Source organism: Solea senegalensis, linkage group LG6 (genome assembly GCF_019176455.1).
Source record: "Solea senegalensis isolate Sse05_10M linkage group LG6, IFAPA_SoseM_1, whole genome shotgun sequence".
NCBI classification, from domain to species: Eukaryota; Metazoa; Chordata; class Actinopteri; order Pleuronectiformes; family Soleidae; genus Solea; species Solea senegalensis.
The window spans coordinates 7,922,534-7,941,013 of record NC_058026.1 but is presented as its reverse complement, the minus strand read 5'-3'; the positions used below and the strand labels follow the sequence as shown (position 1 = coordinate 7,941,013).

Genomic DNA, 18,480 nt, shown 5'->3' with positions numbered 1-18,480 from the left:
CGGCGCGCTGACCAATCAGTGGCCGGCAGTCTGGCTACGTCACGCATAGTATCGCCTCAGCTCACTTGGAACCTCGCCAGAGCAGGTACTGAAAAAGTACCTGGTACCTGGTGGTATGCTAGTGAAAACGCAACTTAACCGCGCTGTGCCGTGCCGAGCCGGTGGAGCGACGCCATAAGATGAAAGTCTGTCGTCAACCTGCACATAATGTTTTTGTAACAGAACTTGTTATGGTCTGCTTAGCAGTCTGATTTCACAAAGATAGACTTTGACTGTGGCTTATACATCAGACACTGTTCTTTTCTTGTGTTGACACCCAATCACCCGGCGATGTTTACTCCAGCAGAAATAATAGCAACTGTTTTATTTATATTGCACTTTTCCAGCATAAGCACAAAGTGCTTTCCAGATAAATAAAAGGAACACAGAATAGCAACGCGGGGAAGAAGGAAGGAAGAAACAAATCAGAAAGACATTCCCCTGTCAAGCAAATTATGAAAATGGTTATGATTATGATTTTTTGTGTAAAGTTTGCGAAATGTTACTTCCAGAAGTCAGATAAGTCAGCAGTATCGACTCTAAATCTCTACTTAACCCTTTAACACCTAAAAAAATGTCCGTCTGATTACTAGGAAATGTGGTGCCCAATTTTCCAGAATATCTTTCAATATCTGGCAGTTATTTACGATGTACTGCTTGTTAAAGTAGCGTATTAACAATTTAAAATGAAGAAAAACAAAAAAACACTGCAGTTGTACATGAACACCAGATTTAGCGTGGTCAATATGACATTTGAACAGTGTAAAACATATTTACAATAACATTTGCTTGAGTTTTGTCCCTAAAAATGGAACCGCTGGTGACAAAGACACTGATTCGTTGCCTTCCCGTGCGAGTGAAATTACCACAATAACCACGCAAACACAACTTCTCTCGCTTTTCAGAGACTGTGGAATTTTTCTGATAGCACGGACCATCACGGAATTACAGCAAGCGTTTCATTCGCTGCGATGCGCTCGGTGTTAAAGGGTTAATGCGTAGTTCGTGAGGAACATCTTTGCATGGAAACTCGTCTGGGAGCAAAATGGAGACGGGACTGTGTGAATATGTAAATATATCGAAAAACTTTCACTCCGTTTAATGCATTAATAAACGTGCGGGAACTGCCGGCGTAACTAAACACATACCACCAGCATTTTTTTTACCGTTTTTACTGCTCAATCCCTGAGAAACCAAACACTGTTGTGTCCCACCGATTCCGACTTGTACAAGCAATCATTCCAGGTTTTCTTCAATGTGTCTACATTTATGTCCACAGCATATTGGTTTCCCTTTGTGAATGTTTTCAGTCCGTCCTCACCACATTTTCTTTTAAACCTCATCTACCTCTCATCTCTACAGAAGCCAAGAACAAACATGGTCGCTACTGCGCTCTTTCATTCTGTCATAACGAGGCTCATTTCCTCGTGATGATGGGACAACAAAAAATTATATATATATATACACATATATATGTATATGTATATATAAATAAGGTTGTTCACCTCTTCACTCATTCATTTTTACCAGTTGCTGAAAATGTGACAAAGCGGAGAATCAAGATAATGTATTGTGTCATCATTAATAACAGGCCGCGTTATCCCGTGATCTTGAGATAAAAAAATGAAAAGATGTAGTCGCAAACATGGCCCCCTCTCAGCTTCCGTACATCTCTCCCTTAACTTTCACCTCCTCTTTTCAGAGAAGACGATGGACGGCGCGTGACACAGCAGTCACTTTATTCTGATTTGTTAAAAAGGCGCAGGAGACGAACCGTCTTGTTCCGGCTTCACCACAGGATTTTTACACACAGTTTTGCCTTTTGTTGCTCATCCCTTGCCATTTGTTGAAAGGATGATTTTGGTAATAAAAGATTAAATCGAAACACTATCAACACGAAGTTGTGATTCATTTATCGAGCAGATAAAAGGGAGTTAATCATTGATCAACTTACTCATGGAACATTTTGGGGACTCGAGTCACGGGGACTTGGCAGATTTGAGGACTCGAGACTTCCTTGAGTTAAAGTTGCTAAAGACTCGACTTGACTTAAGGAATATTTACATTTTCTCAAATACAAGATTTGTTTTTTTTTGTTTTCTTAAAAAACACAGAAAACATCGGCCGTGTTTTTCTGGAGTTGCGTACAAACCTGGCAACCGAGCAACAACAAACACCTACAAGAAATTCAGATCCCACAAAGGAGGGAGAATCTAACACTAGACTTCTTGGCGGCTCAAAGGCTGCTTATGGTTAGTGTGCGAAGTTTTTCTTTAGACTAACGTTTGAAATGAATTTCTATGGTTTAATGTAGGTCTAATGTCAGTATTATTTGCATTTTAGACTCTGTAGTTTTATGTATTGTCTTTTTTTATGTATATATGTATGTATATATATATACACTATATATAATAATTCAGTTGTATGGATTGTACATTGTATGAGTATTACAGTGTTTCTGTTACGGAGCAAACTCTTTTTGTAACATATTTAAATGTGGATTCACACGGCTTGACTTGTTACCTTGCTTGATTCTTGCGAGAATGACTTCGGACTTGCTTGAGACTTGAAGGCTAAGACTTGACGCATATTATGTGTGACTTTCTCCCGTCATCTCAGATTCATACTCTGCATCTGGAAAAAAAGGCCACACTGACACACGGACGGATGGAACCTCCGTCGAGTAAGCGTGAGCGAAAATGGGTGTGCAAACACCGGCCCTGTGTACATATGTGTAGTACAGTAATGTGGATTTGTACTGTGTCTGTCTCTCTCTCTCTCTCTCTCTGGACCTTTTCTAGCATAAACACTGATCTTGTCAGGACCAGTAATCCTCATGGAGACCAAATTTCAGAGGAACTGGCCGAGTTAAGGGCTAACATTTGACTCGTGGTTAAGTTACGGTTAGGTTAGGCACTAATAATTCATGGTTAGGGTTACCCTGTCCAAAAGAATGAAGTCAAAGCGAGTCTGAGAAAAGATCATGTGAAATATGAGAATGTGTCTGTGTGTGTGAGGTCGATCGCTGGGTCACAATGACGAGGAGTCAAAGGTGGAGAGTGAAAGATCACGCAAGGACGTCCAGAAAATGTCTCGGTGTTTATTTTGACCCTGAAATATGTCACACTAAGTTGGGAAAATGTTCTCTGCTATACCAGCTCGGTACTAGTGCTGGTATTTGTGTGTGTGTGTGTGTGTGTGTGGGGGGGGTATCATGCTATATCTGTCCTGGGACACTCTCCAAGGCAAGTGCCTGGGATCTCTGCCTGTTGGCGAGTATGAAAGTGTGTGCATGCACACGATGGGGTTACAAATAAGACGGCGAAGCTTATTAATACCTCCACTGACAAACACACCCTGACTGCCACGATGGCTCAAGGCACCGATGGAAAAGGAAAACACAGGAGAGACTGACGCCGGGGCCGTTTGTTTGGGAACCACACCGGGGTCAACTGGGATCAGGCTGAATCTGAAACCTCAGGCACAGATCGCAAAAGAGGAGTCACACCTCAACACACAGACCCGTAAACAACTCGCTTAGTTTGTGACCTTTGAGTGTGAAAAAGTGAAAAGATATCTGGAATCTGACGAGAGACAAAGGACAGCAGTCATGCCGGGCTCAGGAGGAGCAGAGTGAGTGAAGCAGCTGCGTGTGATTGTGTGAATATTAGACATTTCTGTTCAGTATTTTACAGATCTTGACACTGCTCTTGTTGCACGTGAGCAGTTTGAAAAGTTTCTTTTACGTTACATTCAAAATGACTCAATCATTCAAGATGGGGTGCCAAATGTACGGCCCGCAGGCCAGAACCGGGCCACCCAAGGGTCCAATCCGGCCCACAAAATTTTATGTTGCCATTCAGGGGATTGAATAATCTACTCTCTGTCGTGTATCATGAGATGAATGTGCTGAAACAATGACTCGATTTTAATATGGTAAACGATTGGAGTGAATTCAGATGGAAGATGTGAAAGCTGAAACTTTTTGGTATGAAAGAAATATGAATGCCATTTTGTTTTATGGTTGAGTTACGTACAATGTAAAATTATGAGATAGAAAGTCGACATATCTCATAAATTCGACTTTATCTCATAATTATGACTTTTTGTCTCATAATTTCGACTTTTTATCTCATAATTTCAATGTTTATGATTACAGTCTAATCACGATGTGAAATACTATATTGGTCATTTTCAGGCACTAAATGTGACTAAATGTTTTGTGCCTTTGTAGATCCACTGTATGTTGTGTAAATGGTAAATTATTGAAATTGCACTTTTGAAATTTCAGGTTGTTCATTATACGCTTTGTAAAAGATGTTTCATTAAGTGTGAGACAAAGGCAAACATTTGGAGATCTTGTTGTTTATAGGTTGGTATGCTATTATTTTACTGGTCCGGCCCACTTGAGATCAGATGCACTGCAAAAAATGAAAACATGTACCAGAGTAATTGACTTAAACTCAGTGTATTTATCTAATCACACCATTTTTCATGATTTGACTTGTTTCAAGGTTGTTTCAAGAAAACAAGTCATTTTCCCCCTAATAGTGGTGATATTTTCTTGTTTTTTAGTGTCATTCTTTTTTGCAGTGTGTGACCCCTGAACTAAAATGAGTTAATTAAAGAAAACACTTAACATTATAGCACAGTAAAAATATAGTAATACTATACTAATAACTTGTTTACCATTTCCAATGCCAAGCTGTTAATTGCACTGGAAATAAAATAGTATTACTATACTATTACCTCCTTATTACCATGCTGTACCAAGTGCAATGAACATTTGGGCCCTAAATGTTCACATATCTACAGAATCGTGTGGTTGCTGCACTGAGAGCCAGAGAGAGTCTAAATACAGCTTGGTGTCACATGAGGAAATTAGAGCTACGAGGTGTAGTGCTTGCATGTGAGAGTCATAACGATTGTGTGTCTTGTTTTGGAAGCTCAAAGGGAGAGGATTTCTCCACCGCCATCCTAAAGCAGAAGCAGAGACCCAACAGACTCATCGTGGATGAAGTCATCAATGAAGACAGCAGCATTGTCAGCCTGTCACAGGTGTGTCTGTGTGTGTGTTAAGACCAGGCCTAGGGAAAACCGGATCAGGAACAGTGTGTGTGAATACATTTACACCACTTGTGTGTGTGTGGGTGTGTGTTTCTGCCAGAATAAGATGGAGGAGCTGCAGCTCTTCCGGGGGGACACAGTGGTGTTGAGAGGGCGGAAACAACGGCAGACAGTGTGCATCGTCCTAACTGACGACACCTGTGCGGATGAACGGATCCGGATGAATCGCGTGACGCGTAGTAACCTGCGCGTCCGGCTTGGTGATGTCATCAGGTAACTCATCTGATTCAGACTGACCGATTGATTGATATAAATGAAATGAATCACGATACTGGACACATTTCTTTAGGCAGGACTGATCATATTTAATGGCCGGAGTCTTGGAAGATAAATCATCTGTAATCATCTGTGTGTGTCGCCACAGTATCCATGCCTGCCCTGATATCAAGTATGGAAAAAAGATTCATGTTCTCCCCATAGATGACACCATTGAAGGCCTGACTGGGAGCCTCTTCGAGGTTTTCCTCAAACCGTACTTTCTGGAGGCTTACCGGCCCGTACACAAAGGTACCACAACAACATCACAGAGTTTAACTCATCACGGCAACAGCACCCTATATAATAGAGGACACGTTACACTGCACCTCTGTCTCTGTGTACTGTCAGGTGACATCTTCCTGGTGAGGGGGAGCATGCGAGCAGTGGAGTTCAAGGTGGTGGAAACAGACCCCAGCCCTCACTGCATCGTCGCCCCAGACACTGTCATATACTGTGAGGGAGAGCCAATCAAAAGAGAGGTCTGTGACGGATTAATGAGCCTCTGGTGTCTGCGCTGTCATTGTATGTTGCATTCAGGGGTTGAATTATCTACTCTCTGTCCTGTATCATGAGATGAATGTGCTGAAACTATGACTCGATTTTAAAACAGTAAACGACTGGAATGAATTCAGATGGAAGATGTGAAAGGTGAATCTTTTTGGTATGAAAGAAGTATGAATGCCATTTTGTTTTATGGTTAAATTACGTACAGTGTAAAATTATGAGATAAAAAGTCGACATTTCTCATAATTTCACATTTTTATCTCATATTTATGACTTTTTATCTCATAATTTTGACTTACTTTGAGGATATTTTTGTTATCAAGGATAAGTTTTATCTCTTTTTTTTCTGGCAGAAGGAAATGTACTTCCATAACTGACCGTGCTGTAATGTAACGGAATACAAATATCTTGTTACTTTACAAAGTACTTTACAACTTTTTACTTTCATGTCTTCTAACTATCTTTGTTATTCGTTACTACCAAATAAAGTCTTAATTAGCTGCTTTACACTACAGTTTTGCCATTCAGCCATTCACACGCTTCAACATGGGAAGTGCCTTGCTCAAGGACACATATAGACCAGAACAGCCAGGAATTGAGCCCACAACCTTCCGGTTAAAAGACAACTTGTCCTACCACTGAGCACCATAGCTCAATAGTTTTACTTCTAAAACTTAGAAAATTACTATTACTAAGTATAGTAAATGTCATATACTTTAAGACTTTTACTTAAGTAATATTATAAAAAAAAAAGGTGACTTCAACTTCTACCAAAGTCATTTTCTGGTGAGATGCTTGGTGAAGGTGAAGTATCACCTTTAAGGTACTTTATACACGAGTGCTAACTGAAATGCAGCACACATGCAGTTTAATGTGCTTCAAATTGCCCTTCTAATCCATTGATACTGAACAGGACCATTATAGCACTGTAACTGTGATTATTCTCTCTCTCTCTCTCTCTCTCTTCAATCTGCCGTCATTGGCCTAGCTGTAGTCCCAAGACACCAAGCGTTTTTTTTCCAAGCATGCCACATTAAAAGAATTAAAAACTCACCTTATTTGTTTTGCATCCTGCCCCGTGATAGGACGAAGAGGAGAACCTAAATGACATCGGCTACGATGACATCGGAGGCTGTCGAAAGCAGCTGGCTCAGATCAAAGAGATGGTCGAACTTCCTCTCAGACACCCGGGTCTCTTCAAGGCGATAGGAGTTAAGGTGTGTGTTACACAACACACAACTCACATCCTACGCCGGTTCTGAAAAAGTCTGTGTTTGCCCCAGAGATGGTTCTAAACGGGAAGTTCCCATGCACGGTTAAATTGAGCTATGGTTGTTGCTCAACTATGCTGTTCAGCTGGGCTACAGTGTTGCCAGATCTTGCAAGCAACCAGGTCTATGAAAACAAGCCCAAACAAGTGACTTCTCTAGGTAAAATTCAAATGAACATTAAACATACATAATAATAAATAACCCTCATGAAAGTAATCACAATGCTTGTAAGCCAGGAGCCTCAGGAGCACATGAGCAAAATTAACCCAAAAAACCCAATAAAAGGCTCGAGGTTTGATTCACTTAGATGAACATAATCAACCCAATTAACTACATAACGAATGTTGCTTTTTTTAACCAAAAGGGTCATGTATGAAATAAATTCACAAAGACGGAAAACTAAACACATTTTAGCTACAATTTCAGTTAGTTTTATAAACACACAATTCAGTTTCAGTTAGTTGTCTGTTGTTTGTTTTTAAACTTTTTTTCATTAACTGTAATAACCTGGTTTGAGTCTGAATCTGGTCCAACTGAAGGTATAGAGCCGGTGGAAACACGTTATGTGAGCAATTAGAGTTGGGTTTCAGCCAGACTAACATGTTAACTAACATGTATTTTTAAAGTCCAGTTTTTGTCAGACTAACACAACAACTTGTTTTTTTTCCTCATGTAAACATACTGACTGTGTGTGCCCCTCGTCTCTGTCAGCCCCCCAGAGGCATCCTGCTGTACGGCCCTGCAGGGACAGGAAAGACCCTGGTGGCCCGCGCTGTCGCCAATGAAACTGGTGCCTTCTTTTTCCTCATCAATGGTGAGGTTTGCTACACAGTGACGTGGTGAGACCAACTGTACCGAGGCAAAGCTGAAGAAATGGGCAGATCCTGTTTCAGCAGGATTTGTTTTGGAAAAAAATTATTTTTCCAAAAAATACTTTTCAGAGTTACTAGAAACAGATTGGAGATTCTGGTTCAGGCACAGTTTTTTCCCCCACTGATGGCTCTGTGTCTCACATGCTGCACATCATTCTGTGACTAGGGCCTGAGATCATGAGTAAGCTGGCGGGAGAGTCAGAGAGCAACCTAAGAAAGGCGTTTGAGGAAGCGGAGAAAAACGCTCCAGCCATCATCTTCATTGATGAGTTGGATGCAATCGCTCCCAAGAGAGAGAAGGTAATCAGCAGCCAGCAAGTTATGAAGAATATTTCTGCTGGATCAGACCAGTTTACGCGTGTGTGTGTGTGTGTGTGTGTGTAGACCCACGGTGAGGTAGAGCGGCGTATCGTGTCCCAGCTCCTGACCCTGATGGATGGCCTAAAGCAAAGAGCTCATGTGGTTGTCATGGCAGCAACAAACCGGCCTAACAGCATTGACCCTGCTCTGAGACGCTTTGGTCAGGACACACACATGCACACAAACTTTCTGTCTGTCTGTCTTTCTGTATGTCTGTCCATCTATATATCCATCTATCCATCCATCCATCCAGTTCCTCAGAAAATTAGCTTCTGCCTCATCAGGACCAGGTTTTGGTCTCTATGAGGACTATTGGTCCTGACAAGGTCAGTGTTTATGTCAGAAAAGGTCCTAAAGAGGTCGCTAATCCAAGTACACACACACACACACACACACACACACACAGATGATGCACATGTACAAATATGGTGATGTTTGTCTTCAGGCAGGTTTGATCGTGAGATTGACATTGGAATCCCAGATTCGACCGGCAGACTGGAGATCCTGCAGATCCACACCAAAAACATGAAACTGGCTGATGATGTCGATCTAGAGAGGGTGAGAAAGTCCAGCAGTTCAGGCCAACGCACAAGACGCACGCAAAAAAAAACAAAAGAACTTCATGATTACACTTATATGGAAATTACATTTGGAGCAATAATTTGATTGGCAATTCTAAAAAATAAACTAATTTAATATACAGAAAAATACATTTGGGCTTTAAGTGGCAGTAAATTGAAATTCTGAAAATATGCTGGTGGTGTATTTTAAAATGGAAATGATTAATTGAGGTGTTTTTATTTATTATTTGAAAGCATTAGATTTGCAATAAAATTCACTGGCTTTCTTTCTCGTTGAAGTTGTATCTGATGACAATAAAAGATTAAAATGGCCGCTGTGCAAAATGAAAAAAAAAAAAAGTTTAGTGGCAATAATGCTGTGGTGGAGTCCTTTCTAACTGTACAACTTCATCAAAACTATTGCAATCTGATTTTGTCTAATCCCAGTGTTATGGATAAAAAATAAAGTAAGATGCTCCATGCAGCATACACACCACCATCAATCAATATATGGGGGTGTTCCACTTATTATTATTAATTATAATAATAATATAAAACTAAGTTCATTACTATATTTCAGATCGCCATGGACACCCATGGTCATGTGGGCGCTGACCTGGCGGCTCTGTGCTCAGAAGCTGCTTTGCAGGCCATTCGCAAGAAGTTGATTCTAATAGACCTGGAGGATGAATCCATTGATGCTGACCTGCTCAACTCAATGGCTGTCACGATGGACGACTTCAAAGTATACACACACACACACACTGTTTTTTTAATTTTATTTTTTAAATTTATTTTTTTATCCTCACGGAACTACGGACGATTGTTAGAGCCACATATGGAAATAAAAAATGAAAGAAAGAAAAAATAAATAAAACAGCATGCAAGATTAAAGTCAGAATTCTGAGGGTGAAGTCAGAATTCTTGGATTAAATTAAAATTCTTTTTTAACAATATGCAAGAAAGAAATGATAACACACCTAGACACAAAAATGTGTCTAGAGTATGTTTAAGGGCTCTCCTTTCCCTCACACCATCTATTCTTTCAATCAGTGGGCGCTGAGTCAGAGCAACCCATCAGCTCTGAGAGAGACTGTTGCAGAGGTTCCTCAGGTCACTTGGGTGGACATCGGAGGACTGGACGAGGTCAAGAGAGAGCTACAAGAGCTTGTTCAGGTGGAAGAAAACACATCCATACTCCCACTGGGAGCCACGTTTACACAGTAACACTTATCAACCCACTAACTAGTGATGGTTTGTAATTATTAACCATCCATTGAACTTCATCTTGTCACTATCAGTACCCTGTTGAGTATCCGGACAAATTCCTGAAGTTTGGGATGACGCCGTCCAGAGGCGTATTGTTCTACGGTCCTCCGGGCTGTGGGAAAACCCTTCTGGCTAAAGCCATTGCCAATGAGTGCCAAGCAAACTTTGTCTCCATTAAAGGTCCTGAGATGCTCACCATGTGGTTTGGAGAGTCAGAGGCCAATGTCAGGGACGTGTTCGATAAGGTAAGGGTGGCTGAAAGGTCCATTTGTAACATTTAGGACAGACAATTTAGCCAGTCCCATCCCTACAGTTTAGGGATAGCACGATACCACTTCTTTTGTGTCTAATACCAATATTGCAAACTCTACCGATACCGATATTAGTCTGAAACATTAGTTATTTTCGACCGTTTATGAACTACAAAGCTGTTAAGTCATTTCAACAACATAAATATCCAACTAAAAAAGGAAATAAACAGCCCAAACATTACTCAGCTCAAATGCAATTGCTGATTTTTATGTACATTTTCACAGTCTGTGCATAGTAAAGCATGCGATGTATAGGATTTTTGGATCGTATCGGATTTTACGTTTCTATCTGTCTGATATCCGATCCCGTGATTTTGACCAGTATCGGACCGATACTGACCGATTCCCATCCCTACGACAGTTTCACGTTTACTACACAAACAAAAAAAGGGCGTTATCATATCTCTTATGTGAAGGAAAGGGAGGGGTGAGCAGGGGAGCCTTTTTGTTTGGTACAATCTGCAGTCTCACTATTAGATGTCACTAATTCTTACACTCACTGGACCTTTAAGAAATAAAGAATAATCTAGGAGAATGGCCAACTCCAACTCTGCCATGTGTCCCATTGTGACCTCTGTAACCAGGCCAGACAGGCAGCGCCGTGCATCTTGTTTTTCGATGAATTAGACTCCATTGCTAAATCCAGAGGCGGCAGCGCTGGGGACGCAGGTGGTGCAGCCGACAGAGTCATCAACCAGATCCTCACCGAGATGGATGGCATGTCTGACAAAAAGAACGTTTTCATCATTGGTGCCACAAACAGGTGAGGGGAAGTCTTTGTTTGTTTCTGTTATTTGCTGCGATTACTTGTTAAAATCATTCTCTAATCCCACCAGACCTGACATCATAGACTCAGCCATCCTGAGACCGGGTCGTTTGGACCAGCTCATCTACATCCCACTCCCAGACAAACCGTCTCGCACCGCCATCCTAAACGCCAACCTACGGAAATCTCCCGTTGCACGTGTAAGTTGCACACACAATAATAATATACAATATATACAGAGGCTCAAAGAATGTGCAGTATAGAGTGTCTTATAACCTTTTTTTCAACATGACTATATACAACTATATAAACACATCTCAGCACAAAAGTAACAAAAATGTCACAGTTCAGAGTTCACTTGGCTTGTTTTTATGAACAAAAACCAAAAAAAGTAGTCTAAGTTTGTGACTTCTGTACAATTATTGGTACTTTATATCACTACTAAAAGTGTGATATTATATGAATCATACTTTTGACTCCTCAACACATAAGAAGTCTGAATATGTGGCCTATAAACACACACGGGTTAGGGTTTTGATTTGGATATTGGATTTATTAGTCTTATTTGGATTTAGATTATTTTGCGATTAATTGTGCAAAGCCCTAGAGAAATGTTATGCCTTCTCAGTGCGTTATTTACAAAAGTAACTTCACCCCCGAGAATCTAAACACTATTCGTTTTCACAACATAACTATGTTTTTTTAGTAGTTTGTGTCCTCTGTGTCGTGTAGGACGTGGATCTGGAGTACCTGTCCAACATCACAGACGGTTTCTCCGGAGCTGACCTGACGGAGATCTGCCAGCGAGCCTGTAAGCTGGCCATCCGTGAGGCGATCGAGGCTGAGATCAAGGCTGAGCGTCAGAGGCAGAACAGACCAGGAATTCCCATGGTCAGACTGGTCAGGCTTCCACTGCATGTTATACGATACTAAACCAGGGGATTGCCTCGGTTTGACTTTAATGAACAAATGCACTCTCCACTCCTCCAAGCAGTACCAGGCTGTGTGCGCTTGGTACAGCAAAAGAATGTGGAATATGAAAAGTTCCGTATAGGGCGGCTGTGTGCTTTGTAGCATTAAGCCTTTGGACTGGGAACACACACGTGTGCACGCACAGACACACACGACTGTGCAGAGAAGCCACATGTCCTCATAACATTTGCTTTCCTCTGTATCCAGGATGAGGATTTCGATCCAGTCCCTGAGATCAGAAAGGACCACTTTGAAGAGGCGATGCGATTTGCCCGTCGCTCTGTCAGTGACAACGACATCCGAAAATATGAGATGTTTGCACAAACTCTGCAGCAGAGCCGAGGTTTTGGAAATTTCAGGTACAAATGCTCACACAGTAAAGTGCTGTACATACAGTCACGTGAGGGGACAAGTTGACCTCACATTAGTTTGGCCCTCCAGCATATTCTTTTTTTTCTCCTGTCAGGTTTCCCTCTGCTACTGGGACTGAAGGTCAGGGGTCAGGCTCTGGGTCAGGAAGGTCAAACCTGTACAGAGAAGAAGGTGATGACGATCTGTATCAGTGACAGAACCCATCATAGAGCTGCACAGTGTTTTCCTCACTTACTGTTGTGCCAGTCTTTCCTGCTGAGAGGGAATGGGGTAATAAATAATGGTAAGGATGGCATTGTTTTTCATGCTAAGCAATAAAATTGAAAACTATCTGGCTCTAGATAATGTAGATGATGTTTTGTTTCAACGTCAACACCAATACATACACTTCTGAGACTCTGGCACGAAGAAAATTAAGAAACTATAAACGTGTCAACCATAACAAAACAAAATCCTTAACGCACTCTTTATTCTGTTTGCACAGTGACCTTTATCTAAGTTGTGTGTATGTTTGAGTTTAGAATGTGATAAATAAATAAATTTGTATAAATCAATGATAATTTTTTTTCTTTTCTTGCCACGGAAATGATATGTCTAGATTTGTACGAGCATCATTTCACAAATAATTACTGTGAATAACATGTATTTGAACACAAACGGCAAAGAACTCTGGAACCACATGGAGATAGTATGAAGTGAAATAATAGTAGTACAAAGATTGGATTGATTGATAGTTGCAATTTCACCCACTATCATCAGGAGATGACTGCTTTTGTTCCTACTGAGACGAGCATTTATCGGAACAAAGTGTGAAGAAAACAAACAAACAAACAAATGTATTGATTTTAGAAAAAACAAATCAGTCAAAGACACTTTGGTAATTAAAGGCCCGGAAGTGAGGAGTAAAGCATTGTAACAATTTAGAGTTGGCTTACCTGGAATGGCCATGTCAGCTTTTTACTGGAGAAACTGGAAGTTTTTATGTGAATTGTGGTGTCATTGGTTGAGGACATGATACATGGTGATAGGCTGAGGGCTCTCCATTTCATACCTGACTCTTTTCTTTTCACAGCCCTGAATATAGTTGAGTAAATGTAAAAACAAAGTGTGTTTAAGTGTGTATCCTTACCATATAGCAACAAAAAAACCCTGATACCAGAGAGTCCAGGATCCAGGAACTCCAACATCGGTATGTGTTATACCATGAATATAAAGATTGATAATGTGTCATTGCCATTAAACACTAAATCCTTGGTTCCCAAACTGTGGTACGTGGACCACCAGTGGTATGTGAGCTTCCTCTGGTGGTACTTGGGGGACATTCAGAAATAATGCTCTACTGTATATACCAGGGTATGTGATTGAATTGTATAGAAAATATGATAAAATGATAAGGATTAGAGTCATGGCATAGTTTGTGGCCTCTAAAGCAATATAATAATATAAATATAAAAAAATGTTACTAAAGGAGAGCCTTTCTAGTGGAGAAAAGTGATGCACTGCCCCATAAGATGCCCTTCCAACTTTGTTTCCAATCAAAAATGGTGCCATTAAGTTCCCTACATGACAGTGTATCAAAGTGTGTCCTTAGAGGAAATGATGTATGAAGTACAAGTAAAAGTACTGGTTTAAAATATACTCAGAGTAAAAGTTACTTACTAGTTACTAATTAGTTTTTTAACAAAGTTGGGGTTCTTTCTTGTGTCGCACAAAATGGACAAGGGGACACAAATACACAAATCTCACGTGAATTGTTTTGAATTAAAGGCAAACCTTTACAAATAAAAGTGCTCATATAATGCAAAAAACGCATAATGTATCAGTCAAAATGGGTCAAAGGTCACAAATGACTTTAACTTTCTCACTCACTCAGGGACTGTAATTAGCGCCAATTTACCTGTCCTCATTTCACTTCACTTCCTCATGTAATTTTCTTTTTTTTTTAAATTCAGGCCAACATTTTTTTTTACTTGGTAACGGATGTGATTTAAAATGTAGCAAAGTACAGTACTTCCAAAAAACATACTTAAGTAAAAGTAAAATTACAAATTTGAAAGTACAGTAACGTGAGTAAATGTGATTTATTACTTTCCGCCTCTGGAATTTACTATAACTATTTACACCACTGTATTTTAACTTTGGCGATAATGGTGTATCTTCGAGAGCTCAATATTTTCTCAGATGGTACTTGGTGTAAAAAGTTTTAAACCACTTGGATAAATTAGTTGAAACCATCCAGCGGAACCTTTGTCTTCTCCAAAGGAAGAAGGGGAAGGGTTTCTGGGAAGCACGACCAACTCCGCTGTTTATTTCCGGCGAGAAACGGAAGTCAACGCAGGGCGACTGTGGAGGTGACCGAATGGCAGACAGCAATAACATTTTCATAGAATAGGCAAGATTAGCACGGAATAAAGACAAGCGGGACATATTATATTCATATAGTCGCGGGTAAACGTCGTTGGTGCCATGGGAGCTCATTTGGCCAGACGGTACATCACTGAGACGGACACCGAGCCGGACCCTGCGAAGAAGTATGAATTCGACCCAACGTACGGCTTCGGAGAGCGAAAAGAGAGAGGTTCGTCTGTCTGAGGGTTTTTTGCTTCATACTTCGCCATGGCAATCTGGACTGTACTTAATATCGTTATTAACCTTGGTAGTTAGATTTGGTAAACGTTAACTGAGCTAGCTTTGTTGCTAAACGTTAGCTAACAGATATTAGCTTACTGCTGCCTTGTGTGCACTTGTTGTTTTGCCACATTCTTACAAATTTTGAATTAGTTAATTTATTATACATATTATATTATTTATTATATTATAATACAGTAAGTCAGTGGTTCTCAAACTTTTTATACCAAGTTCCACCTGAGAAGATATTGAGCTCTCGTAGTAACACCATTGTCACCATACAGTGGTGAAATAGGCCAAGCAAAGTCAGCTAAAGACTTTTCACAAGAGGCAGATTTATTCCTAATAAGGTTATTTCTCTCTCATCATCCTCATTTTCTTCAAATATACTTAACACACTGGTATAAATAAATTAGCTTAAGGTGGAGTGAGAGATAAGGTGACTCTAATTATTATTTAATGTATTATTTCTTTTTTTGTTATTTGTTTCATTTTCTATGCAACCTGGTCAAACGTCCTCAGTTTCACTCTGATCATATAGCCTGGTATATATTAGGGGTGGGAATCACAGGGGACCTCATGATACGACAAGCAATACACGGTCCACAATACCGATAATATCATGATACAATGATTCTGCGATAATCAGTATAATCATATAGCGATATTAGTCATGATATCTGCGTGACTGAAGAAAACAAAATGTCCATTAAAGGTGCAGGATTTCTCAATTTTTTCACAACATAGAGAATAAAGGGCATAAAGTCTATGTATTGAATGTGGATGGGGCATCTCCTAACTTAGCTTTCTCCGTCATTGTCCCAGTGTTAACTCCCTCTTCTTCGGTTAGGTTTCCCTCATTAATTTGAGCAGTCACTTGGTGACGCCCAGCGAGTGAAACTGGCAGGCACTGTTTACTTTAGAGCGCCTTCATTTGTTAGTTAAAATATCATTATTTACTCATCCCTTGTATATACAATAGAACAATCCAAGTACCATCAGGGAAGCTCACATACCGCTGGAGCTACACGTACCACAGTTTGAGAACCGAGGCCTTAGGTCAGCTGGCTCCGTAGATGGGGTGGCAAATGTATTGACGTTTGCCTTAACGAAAGTTATCAACATGACCGTTGTTTGAGATACTTTGCACACTGATATGTGCAAATATACAATTTTAAATCCACTTCAAATCATAGGTAACAGTTATTTTGAGTCAAATGTGTAGTTACAGTTAGAGGTCAACTATTATAATTTTTTTATGGCTAATGCCAATCTTTAGGAATGAGGGCAGCTGATAACCTGTTTATGATGCCAAACTTGTTTGATAAGATTATGGCTGTGCTTTAAGGTTTAGATTTTTAGTTGGTACCGATTGAAAATCATCACGACCAATTTCGGGTAGTTAAATGATTGAGTTTGATCTTAAGTTAAAGTTGAAAAAAACAGTTTAGATTGGTTTTAAACTGTCTCTGGCAAGAAAAAAAGGTGTGTCTGAGTGTTTGCAAATACACATTATTTTGCCTTATATTTAAACTTTGCTATATTAATATTGAAGAAAACTATATAGTGATATGTAAACTGAATTGTCACCAGGCCTAGATGAAAATAGGAGTTCAATAATTACTAATGGCACACTAAAATTGTTAAATAAACATGTATTGAACATTCTGTAATTGGCTCTAGCTCCCCTGTCACCGTCATATTGAGGATTGAATGGAACATGAATTTGCTTTTAATGGAATCAGTGCATGCAGATTTATTACTGTAAAACCAAACAAATGCATTTGGATTAATAATATTAGTTAGTTAACAGTTTGTCCTTGTGAACCCATTTCAAACATGTCAATTTTAAATTAGAACTTAGCTGGTTTGTATTTCATTGCCTTTGAATTACCACTGGAAACAAATAAGATTATTTAATTGAAAAGATTTGATCATTTACAATTCAGCGTGATTGATTGCACGAAGGAATGGGTTTGAGTAGGTCGGTTAAACCAGTATGTCAATAATGTCAAAGGAATATTTAAAAAGTGTGTCAAAGGATTATTATTATTATGAAGGTTGTTCAGGATTTAAACAGGCACACAGTTTGATTTAAGTCAATCCCTTAAAACACCACTATCCATCACATGATACTGAACACCGAAGGATTACTGAAAATGTCCATTTTGGCAGAAATGGTTGCAAACCAGGAGCAGATGAACTTGGCCCAGCTGCCTTTGGAGCAGAGGGACTACTGTGCCCATCATCTCCTAAAACTCATGAAGTGCAAGAGAGACAACTGGCCCAACTTCCTGGCCTGCAAGCATGAGAGACATGACTGGGACTACTGTGAACACCAGGAGTAAGTGTTTAATGTTGAGACGCAGTTTATATGGAAAGACTTGATGGCACTTTGAGTTTTTTTTTCTGAAGACATAAAATAATTCCATTTCAGGCAGATCTTATTGGGGTTTGTTGTTGTTTTTGTTTTAAATAAGAGTCAAAACATTAAGCAGCTTCTACTGAGATTTCTCAAAAAGTGAAAGATGAAATCACAATAACCTGCAGTGGCACTTAATATTCAAGATCTTAAATGTCCTGTATGGACTGAAAGAAAGAACATTGACATAATGATGTACACCTACATTTGACACCGATTATATTCCCTGTTCTCTTTCTGCCTAAAGCTATGTGATGCGTATGAAGGAGTACGAGAGGGAGAGGAGGCTCCAGCTGAGGAAGAAGAGAATTGAGGCCCAGGCTCAAGCCGCATAATCAGTACATCCTCTTATTCTTCTTTGTATATATGAGCTACTGTTCACAATAAACAATTGAGTTTCGTCTTCAGCACCTGTGGTCTTCATCTTGTCAAAACATCCTTTAACATAACCCCAAAAATGACTGTCCATGTAGTTTGAAAATGTCCGCAGGAGAAGGTTCTCTGATCTTGTCTAGCACAAAAGGAAAGAGATTTGAGAGAGTTAGGTTCTGTCACAACTTGAGCTGCAACTAACGATTATTTTCATAATCGATTAATCGTTTGGTCCATAAAATATCAGCATTTTTCATATAAACCTTAAAAAAATGTTGATAGGTATTCGTCAAACCTGGAAATTTTAACTAAAGCTTTGTGGAAAAAGGTCCTTGAGCAAAAGATATAAACCAATTTTAATATGGCATATAACAGAG

The 18,480-nt window shown here is 39.8% G+C and overlaps 2 protein-coding genes across 3 annotated transcripts; both read left to right on the top strand.

Annotated features, from left to right (window-relative positions):
• The first annotated feature begins 3,389 nt into the window (after nt 1–3,389).
• On the top strand, nt 3,390–13,021 carry zgc:136908 (Transitional endoplasmic reticulum ATPase). Of its 2 annotated transcripts, XM_044027407.1 has the most exons (18): nt 3,390–3,672; nt 4,986–5,097; nt 5,207–5,379; nt 5,531–5,673; nt 5,773–5,903; nt 7,014–7,145; nt 7,911–8,013; nt 8,238–8,371; nt 8,456–8,591; nt 8,877–8,989; nt 9,572–9,736; nt 10,045–10,167; nt 10,293–10,505; nt 11,156–11,334; nt 11,408–11,537; nt 12,070–12,228; nt 12,517–12,668; nt 12,776–13,021. In XM_044027407.1, exons 1-18 carry the CDS (start codon nt 3,650–3,652, stop codon nt 12,873–12,875), a joined length of 2,421 nt encoding a protein of 806 aa, XP_043883342.1. In that variant the 5' UTR covers nt 3,390–3,649; the 3' UTR covers nt 12,876–13,021. The 2 variants fall into 2 exon arrangements, with proteins under 2 accessions (XP_043883342.1, XP_043883344.1); XM_044027409.1 differs by lacking the exons at nt 3,390–3,672; nt 4,986–5,097 and having other exon boundaries at nt 5,316–5,379; nt 5,587–5,673.
• Nucleotides 13,022–14,983: 1,962 nt separating this feature from the next.
• On the top strand, nt 14,984–18,138 carry ndufb7 (NADH:ubiquinone oxidoreductase subunit B7). The gene is made up of 3 exons (XM_044027491.1): nt 14,984–15,259; nt 17,485–17,653; nt 17,979–18,138. Exons 1-3 carry the CDS (start codon nt 15,148–15,150, stop codon nt 18,064–18,066), a joined length of 369 nt encoding a protein of 122 aa, XP_043883426.1. The 5' UTR covers nt 14,984–15,147; the 3' UTR covers nt 18,067–18,138.
• The last annotated feature ends 342 nt before the right edge of the window (nt 18,139–18,480 follow it).